Genomic DNA, 14904 nt, shown 5'->3' with positions numbered 1-14904 from the left:
TGAGTGCGTGTGTGTGTGCGTGTGCGTGTGCGTGTGCATGTGTGCGTGTGTGTAAGAGGGCTTTCATAGTCAGATGAGAGTATGAGGAGAAGGAAGAAAAGGAATAGAGTGAGAGGAGATAAGAAATAAGAACAGTCATTCATTTTTGCACCTTACACCTCTCTGCTTTAAACCTCCGCTTTTAATCAAGTACAGTAATTCAATCCAGCCACCACATTGAAAATGAAAGAAGAAGAGACAGAAAAATGAAGCAGAGCATCCTTAGAAATATCTGCTGATTCCAAGAGGACATGAAAGATTTAAAGCTTGCTCCCTCTCTCGCGCTCTCTCCCCCTCCCATACCCACCCTCTCTCCGTCTCCCTCCCCCTCTCCCCACCCCCCTCTCTCCCTCCCACTCTTCATCTCCCCCGACCCCTCTCTCTCTCTCTCACTCCCCCTCTCCCGGCCACTCTCCCCCCCCCCCCTCTCTCTCCCTCTCCCCCCCCCCCTCTCCCTCTCACTCCCCCTCTCTCCCTCTCACTCCCCCTCTCCCCCACCCCTCTCAATCCCCCTCTCTCTCCCTCTCACTCCCCCTCTCACTCCCCTTCTCCCCCTCTCACTCCCCCTCTCCCCACCCCTCTCTCTCCCCCACCCCTCTGTCTGCGACACCATCTGATATTCATAAGTCTGTGCAATGACACGACTCAGCAATGTGCTGCTTCCCCCACTTTGATAGTGTGTGTGTGTGTTTCACTTGAAGCACATTGAGCTGCATATAGAAACAGAGTGACTAGACAACACAGAACTGTATTTCTCAGTAAAATAAAGAGAAAATGAGAGCCTGGTCTCATAGACTAGACGTAGCATAGTAAACATAAATCCGGGACACTCAAATTAGTATGATTTGTTACGTTTGGTATGGTTACATAAGACAGAAGGTTACTTAAGGCAAAAACTAAAGTTGGGTGGTTGGTCGGGCTGGATAGGTAGCCGTATAACACGAACATCTAGCAACCCAAAGGTTGTGTGTTCAAATCTCATCACGGAAAACTTTTGCATTTCAGCTAATTAGCAACGACTTACTACTTTTTAGTTACTTTGCAATTACTTAGCATGTTAGTTAACCCTTCCCCTAACCATAAACTTAACCCTTTAACCTAAATCCTAACCCTAACCTCTAACCCAAAACCCTAGCTAAGCTAACATTACAATTTGTAACATATCATACGTTTTAAAACGTATAACGTATGACAGCACATTCTTAATGACTGTGCAGCTTTAATTGGCTGGCAGACCAATTAGTAGTGTGGTTAATGTACAGTATCTGTGTATGTGAAATGCACCAGTGTCCATCAATACCCAACATCAAACACATACTCTACAGGAGCAGTCCAGCCACTGAGGGGAGGAAACACACACAGCAAGAAATAGAGACATATCCATGGTTTGAAAGAGAGAGAATATATTTGAAGCATTTTTCACTGTGAGGAGTAGAAGCTCTGGGGCACCAGTAGAGAGACATGACAGGGGACCAACCATATTACAATCAACAGCCAACGCAAATGGAGCTCTGATTATACAGAGAGTGACACATGCTAGGAAGAGACATACAAAGACACACACACTGAAGCACACACACACACCCTCATAACTCTGGAGGACACACATCCCTGATTGATGTCTACTGTCACAGTGGGCTGTGAGTCACAGGTGAAAGGTCATTTTGTCAGCATCACACACAGCAGCTAAACTGGGTCAAGTTCTGCCAACCTGCAGAGGGAAACAAATGGGAACACCGATGGAAAAAACACTATTGGACTGGAGCTGCAGTTCAGTCGTTGCAGATAGCAGTGTTTTCCACACTGCACTTTCAGAAATGCGTTTGATTTGAAAAGCAGCATGCCCCACATCGGAGGGAGTTGACAATTTATTTATATATTGGCAGCAGAGGAGGCTGGTGGGAGGAGCTATTGGAGGACGGGCTCATTGTAATGGCTGGAATGGAATAAATGGAATCGTGTCAAACGTGTGGTTTCTATACGTTTTATGCTTTTTATACCAATCCATGTATTCCCTTCCAGCTATTACAATGAGCCTGTCCTCCTATAGCTCCTCTCATCAGCCTCCTCTGATTGGCAGTTATTATAACCTATAGATTGGGTCCTGGTCTGGTCACAACCTCCTGGCCCTAAATACTAGCTATAGCTACAAAAAAGATTTGCTTTGCCTGTGGGAATTAACTTTGGACCCTGCGCTAAATGATTTGATATGCACTCTGAAGTTATGTATATTAATATAATATAAAAAGTTTCACTGCTTAACGAAGCATCTTGCTGGCTGACTTCTTTTCAGAACAATTCAAATTGTTAGTCTCTAAAATTACATTTATGTTGTAAAGGCCACTGGTACTCAAAGATTTTCTCCCTGTCTCCTCTAGTAAGGATGTACGGAATGTTGTGTTCTCCTTAAAATGAGAGGATGAGAGAGAGAACGAGCGGGGAAAAGAGAGTTGGAGAGGGAGTGAGAGAGGGAGTGAGAGAGGAAGAGAGAGTTGGAGAGGGAGTGAGAGAGAGAGAGAAAGAGAGAGTTCAAAAAGGAGAACAGCATTCAGATCTCTGTTACCACCCTGGGCTTGCTCCTGGGTAGATAAAATGTAGTACTCCAAAGGCATGCTGAAAATAGTATGGTAGATATGTTCCAAAGAGACGCAGAAAATAATCTCAACAGACAGGTCCTCAACCAATATTATGTGTGCTACAGTTAGGACTAGGAGTGACAGGTTTTACTATAAGGTATTTTCATTACTATCTCTATCTTCGATTCCAACCATCCCTATGTTGGTGAACAGTGCATTCCATCTTTTCTGTAGTACATTCTAACTGAAACACCACTGTGATGATTGACAGCGGGCACATGTTCATTATACACATTGGCAATGATGAAGCCAGCGGTAACGACAGCATCATCAAGCACAGGTGCAGGTCAGCTGTAAACCACATGGGCCTCAAGTGCATGTGCGCACATCACACACACACACACACACTCCATAGCAGTGCTGCTGTTCTGCAGAGTTTAATAAAAGTAGTTGTGATATTTTGATATTCATGTTTGAGAGGACATCTGCATAGCAGCTCTGCCCAGGGGAGGGTTGACACAGCAGGCTGCTGCCTCCTCAGCACTATCACACAGGAACACAATAAAATGGTGTGTGTGTGTGTGTGTGTGTGTGTGTGTGTGTGTGTGTGTGTGTGTGTGTGTGTGTGTGTGTGTGTGTGTGTGTGTGTGTGTGTGTGTGTGTGTGTGTGTGTGTGTGTGTGTGTGTGTGTGTGTGTGAGAGAGAAACGCCTGGAAATATGAATCTGATAGTGGAGGTTAACTTTGTATTACAGTTGAGAATTACAGTTGAGAATGACGCTCCAACTGATGAATCAAATGCTCTTGGATTCTGTTATTTTTGGTTGGGTGCTTGTATGAGTCAAAAACAAACAAGTGAAATGTACCGAAAGCTTTTTATTAAATTATATGATATTCCACATCGCTGTTTTGTGGTAAATACAGTATGCTACCCGAGGCAAATGTAATTACATCATGCCTGTATCCGTGACTGCCTGTGGCTCCAACAGAGCGTGACGTGTCTTCAGTGTTGAACAAAAGAACCACACAGAGTCACTATTCTGTCACAATACTCTCTTCACCTGACATGAGCTTGTCTTTCCCATAGAGCTGCATTGAAATGACTGATTAGAATAAGGAGGAGGTCTAAAAAGCATGAGCGTGACAGGCAAAGATAAGAGACCTGTATAGTGATTGTGAAAAAACATTCCTGAGAATGTGCGAGTGTATGTATAAGGGCGGGTGGCATCCTCAGTTTACCCAGCTTTCCACTGCCTTACTGTGAAACCAGTGGAGGCTCCTCAGAGGAGGAAGGGGAGGACTATCCTCCTCAGTAAATTTCATAAAAAAATACAATTGTAAAACATTTAAAAAGTTAGCCTTTTTAGATAAAACTATACTAAATATAATCACGTCACCAAATAATTGATTAAAACACAATGTTATGTAAAAATGGTCCATAGTAGCCTCATGGTAGCAACATGGCGTAGCCAGAGGACAGCTTCTGTCCTCCTCTGGGTACATTGACTTCAATACACAACCTAGGAGGCTCATGGTTCTCACCTCCTTACATAGACTTACAAAGTAATTATGACAAATTCCAGAGGACGTCCTCCAGCCTATCAGAGCTCTTTCAGCATGAACTTACATGTTTTCCACCCAATCAAAGGATCAGGGAATTATCTAGTACTGAAAGCATAAGCTACAGCTAGCACTGCAGTTTATAACATGTGGTGAGTAGTTGACTCAGAGAGAAAGACAATAGTTGAACAGTTTTTAATAAATAAATTTCTTCCAAAATGAAGGAGAAGCAAGAGAGAAAGTAATTTTTTTCAGTTTCACTTACTTAGCTAGCAAATGCAGCTAGCTAGTTTAGCCTACTGAAACACCCTGCTCAAACAGAGGGGTGCCATGTTAGCTAGCTGGCTATGACTTTCCAACACAACACTGGAACTCTTCCAAGTCAAGGTAAGCTTTTTGTATTACTAATTTATTGCCACAGGGGCCCGCCGTTGTAACTGCTTACTGACTGTACATTGTAATGTTACTGCATGATTGTAGCGGGTTTACTAACGCGTTAGTTCTATTAGCTATGTTACTTTACCTAATATGGTGACAACGATGTAGGCTGTGTGTAGCGGTTTGGCTTGGAAAGGTTTTTTCGCCTGGTCAAATACAGCTGATGTGTTGTGCATTGAAGTCCACAAGTGAAGGGAAGAGGTGAGAGGAGGAGAGCGCATAGATGCGACAAGGAATACAAAGTGGCTGCTTTGAAAGTTAACTGTGTTTACGCGTGATCAGGGGTGTATTCATTCCGCCGATTCTGTTGAAAAATGTTTCTTAAACGGAAGCAAACGGAACAAAACGGGGATAAACATACCTGAATTTGTCCAATAGAAACTCTCGTTTGCAACTGTTGGACTAATGAGTACACCCTATATCAGCTAGATGCAGCTAGATGCAGAGTGTGTAAGGCGGTATTAAATGTCACTGTCTTTCCATGTGTCACCGTCTGTGACCTCAAATTTGTCTCTCAACCTGTGTGCACCTACGTTGTAAACTTTCATTCTTGGGCTAGGTTGTAGTAACCTCATGGTGGGGATAGGGAAAATTTGAGTATCATATAGAAGCATAAACCTATCGACGAATGAATTGAATGAGAGTCATTCAGTATGCCGTAATAGAAATAAGGCCATGCTCATGAAAAAAATATATGGTTCCAGCACACACACACAGGTCACAGAGCCGTCCTCCGTCCTCTTAGCCCACTAAGAGAAACAGCCCAATACAATATGCACCCTCGCAAATAAAATATGCCCCTCCATGTTCTGTTAAAACATTCAGACTGCTAGTCACGTGCTACACTATACACTCCACCATGTAGCGGCACAGGGGGAAAGAAGAACCCTGAACCTCAGCAGCACCGAATGGAAGCGCTGTGCTGCGTTGAGCCAGCGAAGGTTGAGCGAGTTCAAAGTCTAATCCTGGACTTCACCCATGGGAGTTCAGAGCTGGGAAAGGACAAAGAGCAGGGCTGTTTTTATGTCTAAAAAGCCTTTTCTAGTTCTGCTGCATGCGTGTGTGTGTGTGTGTGTGTGTGTGTGTGTGTGTGTGTGTGTGTGTGTGTGTGTGTGTGTGTGTGTGTGTGTGTGTGTGTGTGTGTGTGTGTGTGTGTGTGTGTGTGTGTGTGTGTGTGTGAGGATGGGCGCACACCCACTCTGGAGGAATCAAGGCTTTAGCGAGTGAGGGGAGCTAAATCCTCTAACACATGCACACAAGCAAATGCACGAATACACTAGGCTACCATTGTCTTAAAAGCAATTGTTCAATTGTTTCTTATTAACAGTCTACAAATGAACGCCTTCTTAAAACAGTGTTAATTTGCACAGCATAATGAAACCATTGTTCCCACTGTAGTGTTATCTGTCAATTGATGCCTTTTGATATCGTTCTTCCATCATACACACGCACACATGCACACGCACACGCAGCAGGCCTGAGAAAACAAACAGACATGCTAGTTTGATCTCAGTTGTTCTGGGGCTTCGTACTCTCTCCAAAAAACCACTTGTTTATCAAGACGATACAACCTGGAAACTGAACAAAGAAACCAAAGCTTCTGCATTGTTCTGATGCATTGTATAAATGATACCATAGACAGTGAGAGCTATATCACACTATAGGATTACACAGACAGAGGCTGACTGGCCTGGACTGGCTTCCTACTGCCTGGGCTCTTTGTCAAAATGGTGGGTTTACCCAATAAATTACTGGAAGCTTACATTATAGTGTGTGACTCTCTTAATTTTTTATAGCCTACTCTTTTCAAGCTCTGCCACAGATCTGGCCTGGAGTATGGGTGGACACAGCCCATGTCGAGGCTGGAGAGGTATGAAGTGTTCAAAAAGGTGGGAGGCAGGCCTTTTAAACAGACCGTTAGCCCTGTCTAGGAACTAAGCTCTCGACTTTGTCAATATAGATTGAGGTTGCAATCTAACCTGACTAATGAATATAGTTACTAATTAGCCTGTGTTAAATACCACTTCCCTGGCTATACGTCAAGCTATAAGTCGATAATCCAATGGCTCATTGGCTAAAATCAATGCTGTTGTGCTGACGCTAAGTAAATGAGAAGGGAAAAGTAAACAAACATTTTCTCATCATTTCAAACTAGAAGTAGATCTAATCTTAGTGAGATAATCAGGGAGGAACTAAGTGCTAAAACTGAGAGTTGTAAGACTTGTTCATTTCTAAACTTCCTGAACTACACGGTGCGGCTAAAAAAGACCTGAGGTTTTCAAAAGGGCTTTCGGCAGGAAATCCAGGAACATTTCCAAAGAAAGTGTCTGAAAAGCCCAGTCTGGAAAAAGTGTGTTGTTGTTGTTGTTTCAGGGGCTTTTTTCTCAGAGTTGGATATGTTTCAGGATAGGAATTAATAGCAGTACTTAGTCAGTCCTTTCTCTTCTCTCGTTCTACAGGATATCCTTTATAGTTTACTGGATGTCGTGGGAGTGTTGTGGGAGTGTTGCGGGAGTGTCCGAGTTGTTGGTTAGAGCAGTTTGTGCTCTTCAGATATCAAAACATCCCACACTTTGATAAACACATAACTACACACAAACACACAGGAACGGACAAACGTGCACACTCTATACAATGTGTGGAGGGCCTATGCACCAGGGTGGTAGGCAGCAGCTAGGTCTGACTAGTTTACCTGGCTGGCGTCGTGTGTATACATCACATTATACCCTAGCATCATATCACCAGCAACGCTCATGCTTAGTTTTATGGGGCTACTTCCCTGTTTGAATGAAAGCAGGGTCCTGATAGTCCCCCTGAACCAATGACCTGTGTTAATTAAGGGGCAGTAATTGTCTTTTTACGGCCACCTTTAGATCTCTCCGGTGCACTCCTCGTATCACTATGCCAGCTCAACACTTCACTTCACTCCACCACCGCAACCCGTAACCTAGCAACGGCCCGCTGAAGGCCTGAAGAGCAGCAGCTTCCGTTTGGTTTTGTGTGAGTGTTGTGCCTTGGCAACAAAGTGAGCTCCTCTTCACTTCAGTTGATAAGCAGCTTTATCTGTATGTAGCTTGTAAATATCTGTGTACTGGATTAATACCTATAGAGAACACTAAAGGGCATTTCCATGTAAAAGGACCTATGAGCACCAACATGTGAAGTTCATAGGAGCATGTCAAATCTGGTGTCAAATGAAAGCAAAGAGTCTATAGTTTTTAGAAATTAAGTCATATACAGTTTTTTTTAACCTTTTTCCATCCTACACATTAGGAATAAGCAAAGGCGTTGACTTCTGGTCAAACAGCTGGAAAAGGGGTCTTAGAAAACATCTGGCAGAAAAAGTCCTAAAAGGTATTAAAAATGCATCAAATCACAATAATGTTGATGTAAAGACACCTGCCAACTAATATGAACACGTACATTTAGTTTTGCAGAAATTATTTGCCATCTATAAATTTAAGAAATATTGCCTAGTGTCTTGTCATTTTGTTACCAAAAATCCACATATCTTTAAGATATTTCTTTATTTCTCTCCCTCATGAGGGAAGATAATAAAATATCACAGAATTAACAAGTAAAGGTAGACCTACCAATTAGTTAGTGTTTTTACTGAAATCAATTTGGTTTATGATTAATTAAGTGATTAAAATGTGCCATTCTGTTATCAAATCGGAAACAGAATGACCAAAAAATCTGCAACAGAATGACTGCAACTGCATTGGCTACAATGGGAGCTCATTTGCTACTGTCCTCTCTTCCACTGGCATACTGTTATGTTCAGCTCATAACTGTTTTCTTTCTCTTTCTGTCACATGGTGGTCAAAGCAAGAGTGTGAAAACAGTCTGGACAACCCCTCACTCTCTCTCTCAAGATAATGTCAACTTTCCCATGAACCCCCTCTCATTCCATTTACTGTAACCAGCCCTCTCACCCACTAAGCACCAACCAACACCAGACGTCCATGGACGTTGAAAAGTGGTCGAAGGTCAGTCCAAATCTGAACCAATCATAGACGTCTGTTTCACAAAATTTGGACAGAACAGTACAGTAGAGAAAACAAAAGTAGAGAACAGGTGTACAGTAAAGTAGACTTTAGTAGAGTACAGTAGAGCACACTTGAGTAAAGTACAGTATACTTTACTTGATGTACTGTACTTTACTGAATTATACTTTACTGAACTCCACTGTACTTTACTGTAATATACTGTGCTCTACTTTTCTGTACTGTGCTATCCAAATATGCGAAATATACGTCTATGAGTGGTACATATTTTGGTCCAGTCCGGACCAACCAAATTGAAGAGAATGACATTCATACTTATGCATTTCTGTATAGTACAGATTATGGACCCATGAAGTCGATCTGTTACAATAATTCTGGTACTAGGTGTTAATCCATTTCACTTACTGTACTTCCATAACCAAAATAGATTTTTTCAAACTCAAGGTGTCATATCATACCTGACAATTCATTCTTTCTGCAGACATCTTTGAATCTTCATTCGGAGTAGATATTTAACAGTTCTTTGGAAAAATGTGGTCGCATAAAAAAACGGAGGGAGATTTGACTGTTTTTCTCTTACCAAACTGTAGATCTGCACTGCTCTTCTAGTAAACGTGTTTCAGTAAAGTTTTCAGTGGAAATTGTTAAAAGTAGTCATTGTGTTGTATGGTCTGTTCAACTTTGCAATCAATGTTTTAGGTTTGGCATACTTTTAAAGTGAAAAATCAGAGTCTCAGCGTCATTCTGTGGAATTGCTCTACAGATGAAGATATAGCCTACCTAGATCACCAAAGAAGGCCCAAGCAGAGAAATGGGAGAAATAATAACTTATGGGACCAAGGGACTTCATTCATAACTCTCTTATGATTCACCTTGAACTTGTATATCAGTCGTTGAGTAGACAACGCTATCTACCGTGTAGGTCAGGGGTGCTCAAATATTTAGGTTTGGTGGACCAAAATATAATCTGATTGGTGGGCCACTGGCCAAACAAATAGGCATTATCTATTTAGAAATATAACAGGTAAACAATATCTATTTAGTAAGCAATCATAAAATCACACTTCCAACAATCAAATTGTAGCCATATAACTTGACACCTAACAACAGATTCTGATTACCAGTATTAAAGATTAAAGATGTATTTTTAAAAAGTAACCATTGTGGCACAGAAACTGCAACCAAGTTTCTACTTTCATAAGGCTAATAACTGGAATATGTTTCAAATTACTTGAATATGGGAAAGGTGTAACAATTTGTATTTGCAGCAGTAAGTCACTGAAATGCATCAGAAATTCCAGGAAAACATGAGGGAAGCTAATCAGGCAAAAGCACCTCTAGCCTATTTGGGGCCCGAAGAGAGATTTTGGTTAGATACATTTTTGGGCAGAGTTAAAGAAAATTTTCAGCAATTCTACAAATTTTGTCATGAGGTGAAGCATTGTTTCGCAGTTTTAAAGCTAATTTCCTACCATTCTACACATTTTGCCATGGGGTGGTGAGAAACTTTGCAGTTTTAAAGCAGATTTTCTGCAATTACACAAATTTTGCCATGACTTATACCATGTTCATATGATATCTGATTGAGAGTGACAAAAAAAATCTATGGGGCCCCCTGGAGGTTAGGGCTCCTGTGCGTGCCAGGTTGGTAATTTGTACTACAAAGTTAGATAGCTGGCTAGCATCTAAAAATGTTTTGCTAACATGAGTTAATTGAGTGACTGCCAGTGACTTACATTACAAGTGGAAAACTGCTGATGCACAACCAAATTTCAGAAACGACTTTACTATTCTAAGTTGAGATATATACATGTATATATTTGTAACCTTCTTTCGGGCCAAACCAAACAGCGTCGCGGCCCCAGTTTGGTCAGCCCTGGTCTAGGTAATAGAAAGTCTGTGTGTTGTTGTTGACAGGTGTGTGTGTATGTGTCTGTTGTGTACTCACCCGCAGCCATCTGCATGTATCCAGCCAGTGTACAGATCCTCCTCTCACAGCCTCCGCTGGGCAGGAAGATGGTGATGATGGCCAACAGAGAGCTGACTGCCAGGAGAGAACATCCTCCAGAACACAGCACCGCACTCGTCTGAAACACACACACAAACACCAGAGATAGGGGTAAGTTCAAGGATTGATCACTCGTTAAACATAAATACACTGTTAATGCATATTTGATTATCAGCTTGCTATTCAGCAACCAGTACATATCAAGGAAGCAACTTTGACAGGTTGAACCATACTAAATATAATGTGTGATAGTTTGAAAGCTAGAAACAGAGTTAAACATGTTACTCTCACTCACAGACCCACACAAACACACACATTGGTTAATAGGTTTCTGTTTCCTGAGACAGTGCTTCAAATCAGGACAACAAAGGATTGACCCTGACTGTCCTCATTCATTACACTATGTTTAATCACACACTGGTCACACAGACAGAGAGAGAGAGGCTGAGGAGAACACCGGGCAAGCACAACACATAACCCACGCTAACAGACAACTGTGCACACACAATCCACGAACACACACAAACTGTGGGCTAGGTGAGGTCCTGGAATGTAGATGCTATGCGCCCAATCCGTTCTAGGTAGGGAAAGGGAGGAGCTGTGTGTCAGGTGAGTAGGGGTTCCAGGAGAATTCCCCCAGACAGACACCCTCCTTCCTCATCCTGATTCCTGCTGTTTGATCTGCCTGGCAGTCTTTTCATTCATTAGCCTATCACCCTGTCTCACACTGGCTTTGATAAATCAAATCAAATGTTATTTGTGACATACACATGGTTAGCAGATGTTAATGCGAGTGTAGCGAAACGCTTGTGCTTCTAGTTCCGACAATGCAGTAATATCCAACAAGTAATCTAACCTAACAATTTCACAACAATTACCTTATACACACAAGTGTAAAGGAATTAATAAGAATATGTACATAAAAAAAATATATATGAATGAGTGATGGCCGAACGGCATTGGGAAGATGCAGTGGATGGTATAGAGTACAGTATATACATATGAGATGAGTAATGTAGGGTATGTAAACATATAAAGGTGGCATTGTTTAAAGTGGCTAGCGATACATTACATCAAGATGGCAAGATGCAGTAGATGGTATAGAGTACAGTATATACATATGAGATGAGTAATGTAGGGTATGTAAACATTAGTGGCATTGTTTAAAGTGGCTAGTGATAAATGTATTACATAAATTTTTCCATTATTAAAGTGGCTGGAGTAGAGTCAGTATGTTGGCAGCAGCCACTTTGATAAAGCTGCTGCGCATCCTACCTTCCTACCACCTGGACACACACACACACACACACACACACACACACACACACACACACACACACACACACACACACACACACACACACACACACACACACACACACACACACACACACACACACACACACACACACACACACACACACACACACACACACAAAGTGGAGTTGTTGGAACAAGTCCTGTGAGTGATTAGCATTCAAGCCGCGGCGATCACAGAAAACTGTATAACATGCATGAGGGAATTACACCACTAATACAAGTGTCATTAGTCGCGTACTTGATGTGTTTCACCGTTCTGACTGACATGGAGGGAGAAAAAAGACAGCAAGAATCTCCATGCCTGGCAGAAGACTTAATTAAATTGTTCTTGCAAGTTTGGGGCAGAGAAAATGAGGAAGGTCGCCTTCATTTTTTTATGAAGGTAAGAAAAAAGAGAGCAATAGATGAAAAAGCAACCCCCGCTATTCTGAGATGAGCTACTCCAGCTACTAGATTCAGCCGTGGGATGATTTTTTCTTGACGAATGGTCGGGGGCCGGAACATAATTACAAATAATTTGTAGTCTGGAAATTGACTGCAAGAAGCCCATACAGATAACATACTTGACTAAAACATAATAATTTCACACTTTGCTTATATTTGTGTATGATCACGTGTCTCTCTATTATACACGGGAATACCTCTCCCCCCTCCCCGCCAATTTGTTTGTATATATATATACAGTGCATTCATAAAGTATTCAGACCACTTGACAATTTCCACATTTTGTTACGTTACGGCGTTATTCTAAAATCGATTAAAGGGAGTTTTTTCTTAATCAATCTACACACAATACCCCATAATGACAAAGGAGTTTTGAAAATTGTTGCAAATTTTATAAAAATAAAAAACTGAAATATCACATTACATAAGTATTCAGACCCTTGTCTGTCGGCCCTGCATTAAAGACCAAAATTGGTTGAAGAAAATAGTGATGAATCAAAATATATACCAGTTTCATTTCAGTACCAAAGAATTGACAGCTGTACCTCTATATAGATTGCAAAAGAGTTGGGAAGAGATTTTCGATGTACTGATTCCATGGCACATGGTTTATGAATTGACACTCAAAACGACGCCGGATTTAAAACTTTGAATTTTTCGATTTAAGTTATTATAAAAAAATGATTGCAACCAATAGAATGCTATATATATATATGGGGGAATACAACCTCACCAGCTCTGCAGATATTGCTGTGAAGAGACAGAGTCATTAGATCTTTTTTTTTGGTACTGTCCATATGTAGCTCGTTTTTGGTCACATTTCCAGGAATGGCTGAAGTATTGCAACATTTACCTGGAGCTAACGCTGCAAACAGCAATACTAGCAATCACAGCACAGTTGAAAAATATATGTCAAATAGAAATCCACTATGGGCGGTGTTAAGAGATAGATGGGAGGGAGGGGTTGAATGGAGCTGAAGGGTGGGACTAATAACAACAAGATAACAAATGTAAAATATACTGTGTCTGTAAAATGTATAAGGGTTCAGAACATTTGTGAAATAAGCAAATAGAAATCAAACTGGATGGACATCAGAAATCGTGTAACAGAAATGTGTATTTGTATGTACAGTTGAAGTCAGAAGTTTACATACACCTTAGCCAAATAAATTTAAACTCAGTTTTTCACAATTCCTGACATTTAATCCTCGTAAACATTCCCTCTCTTAGGTCAGTTAGGATCACCACTTTATTTTAAGAATGTGAAATGTCAGAATAATAGTAGAGAGAATGATTTATTTCAGCTTTTATTTCTTTCATCACATTCCCAGTGGGTCAGAAGTTTACATACACTCAATTAGTATTTGGTAGCATTGCCTTTAAATTGTTTAACTTGGGTCAAACGTTTCAGGCAGCCTTCCACAAGCTTCCCACAATATGTCGGGTGAATTTTGGACCCTTCCTCCTGACAGAGCTGGTGTAACTGAGTCAGGTTTGTAGGCCTCCTTGTTCGCACACGCTTTTTCAGTTCTGCCCACAAATTTTCTATAGGATTGAGGTCAGGGCTTTGTGATGGCCACTCCAATACCTTGACTTTGTTGTCCTTAAGCTATTTTGCCACAACTTTGGAAGTATGCTTGGGGTCATTGTCCATTTGGAAGACCGATTTGCGGCCAAGCTCTAACTTCCTGACTGATGTCTTGAGATGTTGCTTCAATATATCCATATAATTTTTCCCCTCATGATGCCATCTATTTTGTGAAGTGCACCAGTCTCTCCTGCAGCAAAGCACCCCCACAACATGATGCTGCCACCCCCGTGCTTCACGGTTGGGATGGTGTTCTTCGGCTTGCAAGCTTCCCCTTTTTTCCTCCAAACATAACGATGGTCATTATGGCCAAACAGTTCTATTTTTGTTTCATCAGACCAGAGTACATTTCTCTACATTTCTCCACATTGACCCACTGGAATTGTGATACAGTGAATTATAAGTGAAATAATCTTTCTGTAAACAATTGTTGGAAAAATTACTTGTGTCATGCACAAAGTAGATGTCCTAATCGACTTGCCAAAACTATAGTTTGTTAACAAGAAATTCATGGAGTGGTTGAAAAACGAGTTTTAATGACTCCAACCTAAGTGTATGTAAACTTCTGACTTCAACTGTATATATATTTATTTTTGCTCAGACAACTTGGGGGTACAAATAAAACCACCTGCGGGCCAAATTTGCCTGAGCTACTCTACTGTATACTCTCTTTAGAGGAAGGATGGAATAACATAGAACAGAATAACTTGGTTAAGATTCAAGGAGTTATCTCTATCCATCTCCTAAGTATGTGTCAATGCCATCTCTCCCAAACAATGTTATTTACAGTATAAAGATAGTTTCATACATTGCACTCAAAGCACTCACAGTCACAATAGTGAGTGTCCTTCACTAGTGTTTTTGGTGATTGGGGAAAGAAATTCACATGCAACCTTTTTAGAATTGTAACTCATTGTCTTCATGT

The 14904-nt window shown here is 41.2% G+C and overlaps 1 protein-coding gene across 1 annotated transcript in view; it reads right to left on the bottom strand.

Moving 5' to 3' along the window:
- The window catches only part of LOC139532449 (LHFPL tetraspan subfamily member 7 protein), a 225714-nt gene that overhangs the window by 140107 nt on the left and 70703 nt on the right, over positions 1-14904 (bottom strand). The window contains exon 2 of the mRNA XM_071330040.1: positions 10568-10706. Coding sequence (XP_071186141.1) covers positions 10568-10706 — 139 coding nt within the window. The remainder of the gene's footprint in view (positions 1-10567; positions 10707-14904) is intronic.

This window comes from Salvelinus alpinus, chromosome 1 (genome assembly GCF_045679555.1).
Source record: "Salvelinus alpinus chromosome 1, SLU_Salpinus.1, whole genome shotgun sequence".
Taxonomy (NCBI): Eukaryota; Metazoa; Chordata; class Actinopteri; order Salmoniformes; family Salmonidae; genus Salvelinus; species Salvelinus alpinus.
This window is presented reverse-complemented; position numbering and strand designations above follow the sequence as displayed.